Source organism: Mustela nivalis, assembly GCF_964662115.1.
Source record: "Mustela nivalis genome assembly, chromosome: 1".
NCBI lineage: Eukaryota > Metazoa > Chordata > Mammalia > Carnivora > Mustelidae > Mustela > Mustela nivalis.
The window spans coordinates 193,623,634-193,634,161 of NC_139020.1; the positions used below are offsets into that span (position 1 = coordinate 193,623,634).

The 10,528-nt window shown below is 43.1% G+C and overlaps 1 protein-coding gene across 1 annotated transcript; it reads left to right on the top strand.

Annotated features, from left to right (window-relative positions):
- The first annotated feature begins 1,565 nt into the window (after positions 1 to 1,565).
- On the top strand, positions 1,566 to 9,303 carry SELENOK (selenoprotein K). Its single transcript, XM_082743633.1, has 5 exons — positions 1,566 to 1,799; positions 6,083 to 6,173; positions 7,855 to 7,938; positions 8,491 to 8,577; positions 8,852 to 9,303. The coding sequence occupies exons 1-4, from the start codon at positions 1,781 to 1,783 to the stop codon at positions 8,570 to 8,572; spliced, it is 276 nt and encodes a 91-aa protein (XP_082599759.1). The 5' UTR covers positions 1,566 to 1,780; the 3' UTR covers positions 8,573 to 8,577; positions 8,852 to 9,303.
- The last annotated feature ends 1,225 nt before the right edge of the window (positions 9,304 to 10,528 follow it).

Consider the following 10,528-nt stretch of genomic DNA (forward strand, 5'->3'; position numbering starts at 1 on the left):
GTTGGGAAAGCACAATATAGGTGAGGACTGGGGCAGAAGGTACAGCGAAAAGTGTGAGCAAGTGGACAGGTCGTGATGAGCCTGTAGGCCATGAAAAGAAACTGGATTTCATTTTAAGAGCAATAGGAAATCACTAAATCTTAGCGTCTTAAAGGTACAAGGGCATGAGATGATTTTTATTTTTTAAAAAAAGCATTCCTGCTGCAGTTTGAAAAACTGGTTAAGGCTGTCAAAGGTGGAAGCTGGTATTTCAATTAGAAGGCAAGGAGAGTAGAGCAGGTCAGGGATGATGGGGACATGGTCCAGGTTAAAAAATGTCCTTGGAGGCGCCTGGGTGGCTCAGTGGGTTAAAGCCTCTGCCTTCGGTTCAGGTCATGATCCCAGGGTCCTGGGATCAAGCACCACATGGGGCTCTCTGCTCAGCAGGGAGCCTGCTTCCTCCTCTCTCTCTGCCTGCTTCTCTGCCTACTTGCGATCTCTGTCAAATAAATAAATAAAATCTTTAAAAAACAAAAACAAAAACAAAAAAACGGTCCTTGGTACAATTAATGACCTTCCCCACTATTTTTGCAAAAATGATCCTTTATGATTGTGCTGCAAAAGTCTCAAAAGAAGGGACATTTGGGTGGCCCAGTCGATTAAGCAGCTGCCTTCCGCTCAGGTCATGATCCCAGAGTCCTGAGATCAAGAGCCACATAGGGCTCCCTGCTCAGTGGGGAGTGTGCTTCTCCCTCTGCCTGCTGCTCTGCCTACTTGTGCTCGCTCTCTCTCTGTGTCGAATAAATAAAAATATTTTTAAAAATAGTCTCAAAAAAAGTAAAGGATATTGTCCTATTACACAATTTGGAGGGGGGTAATTGCTCCCCAAAAAGTCAATATTAAATGTTTGCTCTAGGCTTGAGGACATACTTAAAATCTTAACCAACACTATTAAGTACAAAATGTAATGATCCGGAGGGGGTAACCTTTTCGAGCTGACACGTGGCTTGAGCACTTGGGACTTGGGAGTGGGGGAAAGGTTGGGGGGGGGGGTGTCACAGCCATTATGACTTGGGGTAGGGCAGCCAAGTACAAAGAAAGGCCTTGAGACAGGACTGAGATTGCCACGTGGCCACCAGTAAGAACAAGAGAATGGTCTCGCGCTACAGATTTATTTTCACAGGAGCTGGGAACCCCATTCGCTTCTGGCCAACCGAGAGCAGAAACACTGGTTTTACAAATAATGAACACATCTAACGGGTGCCTGTCTATGTATTCCGAAAACAGGACACTAAAGCTCCGTCGGGTTTGGTCACCGCCTGGGCCCAAGAGCACTGCCCTCCACGCCCTCAAATATCAACACTTCTGGAATACTCTCAGGAACTTCCTCCTGCCAGCACTTCTTCAAGCCACTGTACAGCTTCGCCTTCCCGTCCCTACGTCCGGCAAGCAACCAGAAAACAGTCTCTCCTCGACGGGCGGGGAAGAGGAACCCTTCCAGCTCCATTCCCCAAAGCAGGCAGGTAAGCGCGCGCTTACGGGTTAAATCCCAAACATCACTTCCGGTCACCTGCCTCGCAGCCCTCGCTCGACCGGAAGTCGCCCGCGTGACGACGCAAAAACCGGCAGTCGTGTGCGTGTTCCTCCCAGCAGCCAATGGGTTCTGTCCACCTCCTTCCTCCATCGCTGGTTGGTTTAACCACGGACTGTGACGTTCAAGGGCGGGGCGCAGAGGGAGATACCGAGGCCGAGAGGAGCCAAGCCCGTCAGTCGCTCCGGAAGCCGGCAACAAGCGGCGAAGATGGTTTACATCTCGAATGGTGAGTTGCAGGGTCTTGAGGGGCGGCCGCTGGCCTGGGAGGCCGGACCCGGTTTTCTTCCATCCTCGCCCGTCGGCCCAGTACCTATTTCCCGAAGTCGCTGGGCCCCGCGCCGCGTCAGTCGAGCGTCTCTGAGCTCGGAGGCGGGGGCGGGGGGCGAGGTCCCGGTGCTGACGACGGTGCCGGCTGCCCGGCGCCCTCGCCCAGCTTGGTCGCTGACGCGCTCTTTGCTCTCGGGCGCCCGCGTCCTTAGCTAGTAATGACAGCAGGGCTAGCGCCGTCTGTCTGCGTGGCGCCCGTGTCTGGGCGCTGTGGTAACTTTCGCGCTATTAACCCATTCCGTCTGGGCAGCAGCCCTGCTCAGGTCGTTGTTTGGTTACCCGATTTTAGGGGCGGAGATCCTGAGACGCAGCTAGGTGCAGTAGGTCGCCTGGCCGCACGAAGGTAGTTAAGGATGGCTCAGTCGGCTTTGGAGCAGAGGTGACTGCGGTCCGCGTCCTTGCTGTTACCTTCTAGACGGTCTTTATAATGTAGAAGGAGAATTGAATAAGTGGGATAGCCCTCCCTTCCCCCTCTCCCGCCCCCAGGAGTAGGTAGCTAGTCATACACGTAATTTTTTTCTCTGCCCTAATTCCGAGGGGCGCAGGAAGAAGCACCGCCCCCTGTAGGAACAAAGGTAACTATTCCTGGAGTAGAGAATCTGAGAGTGACTTCGTTCTGCGATTCTACAAAGACAGTGTCGCCTGGGTGGCTCAGTCGGTTGAGCGTTATCGGACACTTGATTTGACTCCTGTTATGAACTGAGGGGGGTGGGATCTGCCCTGCCTGGGGCTCCGCGCTCAGCGGGGAGTTGGCTTGGAATTCTCACTCCCTTTGTCCCTACCCTGTGCGCTCGCTTCCTAGCTCGTCCTTTCAACAAAACAAATGAATCTTTTTTTTTTTAAATTTTTATTTATTTATTTGACAGAGAGAGATCACAAGTAGGCAGAGAGGCAGGCAAAGAGAGAGGAGGAAGCAGGCTCCCCGCTGAGCAGAGAGCCCGATGCAGGGGCTCGATCTCAGGACCCTAAGATGATGACCTGAGCCAAAGGCAGAGGCTTAATCCACTGAGCCACCCAGGCACCCCAAAACAAATGAATCTTAATAATAGTTAAGTGTTTGAAAAGGAAAGACACAATATGACTGGGTCAGACCAATGCCAAAACCCTCTGCCACCTGGTTGACTCAGGTGGAATCATGTGATATTTGGTGCAGTCTTAGCAAGCAGGATCCGTGGAGCTAGGTCCTTGTTCTCTTTGAATCATCTGTTTATCTTCAGAGAGGATGCAGGTGACGAGTAAGAAGTCTTCTGTCTGAGTGCATTTTGCATTTCTCTTCAAATATGCCTTCCCGCCTCCTCCTCCAGTTAAAAATCTCAGAAACAAGTGGGGTGATGGACTCTACCCAAAAGCATCAGAGTTTCATCTTATTTGGGGCACTTTTTTTTTTTTTAGCAGACTTTGTGCTATATCCTTTATTGGTAAGGCTGGCAGCTTCTATGTATGCATTATGGAGTCATTCTTTGTAGTACGTCTTTTGTAGTACGTGCATTGTCATAGTGAAGTGGGAGAGTGAGGTTTGTATCTCACGCAGTTGAAAATTGAATCGTGGACATAGGAGAATGAGTAAAGTGATAAGAGTTTCATTAAATGGGGATACAGAAAAAGCTTTCAGGAGTGAGAGGGGTCCCAACAGGGTTGCCACTGAGGGGTTTTCGGGCTGCTCTTTTATAGAAAGCTAACCAGGGAACTTAAATCCTTCTAACATCTCTATTGATAGCACCATAGAGTAAGGACTAGTAATAACACCTTCAATGGCTTACTTTCTTTTTAGGGTCGGGTAATTCTTTGTTGGTCACAAGTAGCTGTTATAACAAGACCCCACTTCTGACACCTAGGGCAGGGTGGTCAAGTTGGTTCCCTTATCTCTGTTTCCCTCACACCTCCACATTTTTTGTGATTTTTGTGAGCCTGATCCCGTAGCTCGCTACCTACCTCTCCCGACCTCACCTGTCCCTTACTCAGTAGTGGATCCACATAAATAACATAAAGGTTCTATTAAGGCCTTTTATCTCACCTTTATAGTTGAGAAATGCCAGTTATATCCAAGCAACTTATTTCCCTCTGCAGATATTGGGAGGGGAGCTTTCTGCCTTCAGAAGCTAGGAGGGAAAAGTGCTAAAGCAAGATAGAACAATGCAAGTGCATGCAGAGGATTCTTTAGAGTCCCAAAGAAAGAATTGTTGTGTTCTGGTTAGATCTCTCTTAGGAGGATTGAATTTATTAGTACTTCACAGTGACAGAACATTTCTCTTGCTATCACATGACTTTTTCTTCAGCAATCCTAAATGTTGACTAGCTTTGAAATACCTTTTCTCAGAGCAGGAAAATATCATATCAGCCAATGAAGCAGAGCTAGTAAGAGGCAGAACCAGAGCGTATCACCCACACACTGGCTTGAAGTTGATCCCTTTTTTGTCAGTAGCTCCATTGAGAGCTCAGATCCAGATGGATCCTTGAAAGTAAGGCAGTCAAAGAGGAATTGTAGACCCTGACTGTGAGGGCGGATGTCAGTGTGGTGAAGCCCTTGAGAAAATGGAGAGGAGAGGTGGTTGACAGCTGTTCTTTCAAAATATTCTGACCTCTTAATATCAAGGCTAAAACTCTAGAGCTATAACTTTTCATGTTGTAGCTTCCACTATTTAAAAGTGGTTTGAAAAATAGATCCTCATTTTTGCTTAAGATAAAATGAGTCCATAGGGGCACCTGGCTGGCTCAGTCAGTTAGGCGTCCAAGTTTTGATTTTGGCTTAAGTCATGATCTGAGGATCCTGGGTTTAGCGTGTCAGGCTCCACGCTTAGTGGGGAGTCTGCTTGTTCCTTTCTCCTTCTCTAAAGTAAATAAATAACTCTTAAAAAACAAACAAACATGGAATCCATAATTAGAATCAACAGCATCCCATTACAGTGGAATTACAGAAGAATTGTGGCTATTTTAATGAACAGGGCAAGTTCTCTTCAGTACTTAGAATATCCAGACTCTTTGATTTATGGAAGTTTTAACATAACTGTAAAGATTTTTTTTAAAGATTTTATTTATTTATTTGACAGAGATCACAAGTAGGCAGAGAGACAGGCGCGGGGGTGGGGGGGCGCACGGGAGCGGGCTCCCTGCTGAGCAGAGAACCCGATTTGGGGCTTGATCCCAGGATCCTGAGATCATGACCTGAGCCAAAGGTGAGACTTTATCCCACTGAGCCACCCAGGTGCCCCATAACTGTAAAGATCTTAAGGGTATGTATAAACAGCTTTTTTTATACAGGAAAGAGACTTTGCAGGTGAAAAATGTTTTCACATTTCACATTGTGAAATATTTTACAATTTCTCATTCAAGTGGTGTGAATATTCTTTTATATTTACTCATTTCATTTGTTTCCTCAAAATACTTGAATAAACAGATTCATGCCCTGGCATTCATACCAGCATTGTCACAATAGCCAATGGGTGGAAGCAACCCGAGTGTCCCATCAACAGATGTATGCATAACAAAACGCGGCATATACACATGATGGGAATATTAGTCAGCCTTAAAGGAGGGGGGGGGAGATAAGTTTGACATACCTGCAATGTAACATGGGTGAGACATGAAGACATAAGCCTGTCATCAAAGTAAAAATATTATGTGATTCCTCACATGAGGTTCCTAGAGCAGTCAAATTCATAGAGACAGAAAGTAAAAGGGTGGTTGCCAGGAAGTAGGGGAAGGGAGAAAAGGGGAGTTAGTGCTGAATGAGAGTGAGTTTCAGTTAGGGGAAGATTCAGAAAGTTCTGGAAATGGATGATGGTGATGGTTGTGCAACAGTGTGAATGTACTTAATACCATAGAACTATACACTTAAAAATGGTTAAAATGGGAATTTTTAATTTGTATTTTACCATAATTTAGAAAGAGGAAAAAATTGGTGAATTGCCGCTCACCAAAATTAGGAACATAGGAAAACATTTGACATATTAAAAGACCCGTAGATCAAAGAGCTTTATTTACTTCCCTGAACCCTTCTTTAGAAGGACACACAGATAACAAACCTTTCCTTGTGTTGGCCATCTGGAACAGTGAACAAGTTGAAAACTGAGTCTTACTATTCCCTAAGCAATGGTAATTCAGTGGTAATTCCCTAAGAATGGTAATACATCTTGTGTCAGAGATTTATAGTTCTAACTGAAGTTTCTTTTTTTTTGTCTGTAGGACAAGTATTGGACAGCCGGAGTCAGTCCCCATGGAGATTATCTTTCATAACAGATTTCTTCTGGGGAATAGCAGAGTTCGTGGTTTTGTTGTAAGTGTTAACAGTGCTCTTAATAGCCCTGTTATTTAAGTTAACAGAAGTACATTAGGTACGTTATGTTGAGGTTCCTAAGCTGAGCTTTTCAAAAACAGTTTTTAATTACAATATATATTTTTTAATTATTAGCTTTGCTAAGGAAAATGAAGACTTTTGTGGTGGTAAAGCTGACTTATACATCTAACAAGTATGAATATAATAGTTTAGAAGCTTGACTGTGGCGTAACCTTGGTGTTGTCACCATTTCAGTCTGCATCTATGGAGCCGGGCCTTCCCATTCTAATGCCAAATGACAGTGCCCCACTTTCTCTCTGCTGTTTAAGCTCTAGTGTGTATGTGCAGCTGTTACTCCAGATTATACAATAAACCAAGGAGGGGTATTTGATCTTGATACAAAATATCCCAAGTAATAAAATTGTTTTTTAAATTGTTAGAATTGACACAGAAGCCAAAAATTTAAACTTTACCATAATTTCAAGCAACTTTTAGTTAAATGCATTTTTTGGTCTTTCCCACACTATTTGTTTTGTGAAAATTATTCATCACCTACCAATAAGTCTTACTCACGCTAAGTTGGAATATATGTATATATTTGAACATCACGTGGCAGAGAGCTGCATGGATGCAAAGATGTGGGAGACTGCCCCTTCATCTACTTTAATTCGTATTATAATGGGTGTTGGGCTGGGCATGATTGTGGGAGGTGGACATCAGAGCAAGTTACTCCAAATGGAGGAAACACAGGAAAGATGGCAGAGAGGTTTGAATAGCAGACTGCGATCTTTATACTTAATTGAATTGTCACTGTGATTTAATCTGAAGGCTGCATGTAGCACAAGTAGAAGCGGGGGGAATGGAAGAGATCGTTCTGTAGAAAAATACAGTGGGACAGAGGGGCATTAAGTTACCCAATACAGAACTTCCTTAAAGTCTCGCACATCTCACCTACTCCTTATTATTTTTTTTTAAAACATTGTTTTAGGGGCGCCTGGGTGGCTCAGTGGGTTAAGCCACTGCCTTCGGCTCAGGTCATGATCTCAGGGTCCTGGGATCGAGTCCCGCATCAGGCTCTCTGCTCCAGAGGGAGCCTGCTTCCTCCTCTCTCTCTCTGCCTGCCTCTCTGCCTACTTGTGATCTCTCTCTGTCAAATAAAAAAATAAAATCTTTAAAAAAAAAAAAAAAAAAACATTGTTTTAACTTCTTCCCCTTCCACAAGTAAAGAAAATTCCATACAGATGGTTTCCCAGAAGCCCTGTGCTTCTGGCACACCACCCTAGGCTCCTCCCTCAGCGGAGCCTCAGCAGGGTAACATTGGACCGACTGTTGACAGGGGAAATGTGGGGGAAATGAATGTGCAGTGCTGTAGGAACAGACACTGAGGCCTGACAGCTGATGTAAAGTGGAGAAAGGAAGTTGGGGATGGCTCTGGTTTCAGAGTCACTCCTGGACTCCGTCAAGGAGAGTTATTAGCATGTAAGAAAGACAAGGAATGGGGGCTTCCTTCCACACATCATGGCACACGTGCTACGTGCTGTTGTCCAGGTGGCTTTGAGAAATTTTGGGGTTGGAACTAAGTTGGTTTACGTTAGTCACTGCTCACACACATAACTGAAACTATGGAGATACATTTTATAATGATGGAAGTGATATTTTTGTTTTCTGCCCCTTATTTCAGTTTCAAGACTCTGCTTCAGCAAGATGTGAAAAAGAGAAGAGGCTATGGAAGTTCCTCTGATTCCAGATACGATGATGGAAGAGGGTAGAGCTTTTTAAATTGATAATAGATATTTTTACCACTCTGTAATTTTAATTAAGTTAAAATTATAGGTGGATAGGCATAGGCTCATGGAAATAAAGGTTTAAATTCTATTTCATAAAATTAATGCATTGCTATAAATTAAGTCAAGTTGCTTCTGATTTGATCATTAGAGTCACTTTGACAAAGCTAAAATGTGTATCAAATATCCTATGGGAAAAGTCCAAATTAGAGGATGAAAACTGATGACAACCCTTAAATCTAGAGATTTTACTTTAGAATCTGGATTCCCACTGGTAAAGAAAACCAGAGAAGATGAAGCGGCATGAAGTTGGGCTTACATTTCCAGGGAGCTGGGTTTCAGGACTGTTCAGATCATCACAATTCCTTGCTTGACTCACTTTTCTCATGTGCATTAAGTGTTGGGTCCCTGTATTTGAATGTTCTCAACTCCTGACCTAATTGGCAGTTCCTATTTTAAATAGTCTGTTCGAGTGTTTGGAAGGAATCGCTTGATGTCTACTAAACAGCAGAAATTAAATTTTCTTTTATTAGGCCACCAGGCAACCCTCCCAGAAGAATGGGTCGAATTAATCATCTGCGTGGCCCTAGTCCTCCTCCAATGGCTGGTGGATGAGGAAGGTAACTTAATATTTGAAATTACTCTGCAGAGATTTCATTTTGAAATATCCTCTTAGGGAAAGTTTTTTTAAGAAAACAGAACTTATCCAATATTTTGTTACTATTCAGACATCTTATGTGGAAAAATAATTATATCTTAACCCTTGAAAAATTTATTGTATTTTATTATCAAAGTGTCTTTTGAAAAACAGTTCCAAAAAATGGGATTGTTGGATTTTTTGGTGCAAACCCAAATTAATAACTAGTAACTGATTGTTATAACACTTTCTTTTAGGTAAATGTCTGCTCTAAGAAGCAGACAACTGGACATGCACATTCGTAACAGAGGGAAACCATCAAGAAGTAGAGTGCTGACCATGCTGAATAAGGAATTGAATGTGTGTGCCTGAACAGGGATTGCTCTGTGTCCTCACAGACGAATGAGGTTGTGCTGGGAATTCCCTTCCCAGGGATCTGGCATGACTGACATGCAGTTCTTCTATAAATGTACATGTTTGTCTCATTATCTTTTTTGTATAGTTTATGAAAGTATTAATATAGTTTTAATAAGTAAATATTTTTAGGTTACAGACCTTGACTTCTCATCTTTGTATAATTAAAAAACTCCAAATTTGAAGAAAAATAAAAGGTTGTGTATTCTGTATTGAATATAGTGTCACCTTTTTAACTTGAAATAGTATTCATTGTTAATTTGTTCTCATTTATAAATAAATCACATTGTATTTATTCCAGTAGTATGCATACAATTTTATCTTGAAACCTATTTGTCCTATGAATCTTTAAAACAGAGTATCAGATTAGCTATCATATATAATTAGCGGGGTAATTATAAAGTCACAACCGACAAACCTGAGTTACAAAATGAAGATTGGCTAGGTGGTCTTTAAAATCATAGACTTCTGTGTTATACTGATAAATTTGAATTCTAAAACATTGCTTAAGATACTGCCTGTTAGCTTTCACACACACACATATACACACCCTGTAAGTGCTGATAACTCACATTCTATGACTAGAATGGAAGCTTGATGAGGTTGGGATTTTGTCTTTTTTACCGAAGTGCTGCATGTGGTAGGCACTGCATGTGATAGGCACTGAATTATCTGTTGGAAAGATGAATAATACAGATAATTCTTTGTGTTTAACAGTCTTTGAATCGAAGTGTTCAGATAAAAGCATTTTTTTTTAAGATTTTGAGAGAATGAATGAGCACACAACTTGAGGGGGATGGGAGTGGCTGGTTGTGCAAAGGAAGAGGAGGGAGCCTAACACTGGGCTCAAACCGTGGACCCTGGGATCATGACCTGAGCTGAAGGCAGATGCTTAGCCAACTGAGGCACCCAGATACCCTGGGTAAAGGCATTTTTATATTTACTTGGATGTATTTATTCAACCCTGTTTGCCAGGAAGTGGAGATGTGGTGGCATGAGCTACTGATCTTCCAACATAAGGGAAGGGGCAATTACAAGACAATTTTCAGGTTAAGGATAATAGAGACAGTTATTGATCATTCAAGTCTGTGTCAGACATTTTATCTTTTACATATTCTGACACTACACTAGGTAGACGATACTTGCATTATACAGATAACAAGCAAGGACTCAGCAAAGTTTTGTGATTGTGTGGCTAGTGAATGGCAGAGGTCATTCTGTCAAAGCACTGAAGTGGGGAGAAGACCTGGGTAGTCTCAGGACGTGATTGCTTCTCTGTGCATGTGATTCATGATCCCTGTGCCCCGCCCCCAACTCCTCCACAGGACTCTATATTTAGGGCTATTCTACAGTCCTGACTGCCTCTGGTATTTAGCTCTCTCTGAGCATGAGGTAGACCACTGTAGGGCAGAAAGCCTATTAAGTGGCCAGTGTTCAGTTACTGTCTTTGCTACTCAATAGCTTATGTTCTTGACTAAGTCATGTCGTTCTATCCCAGTGTACTCATCTATGAAGTGGGG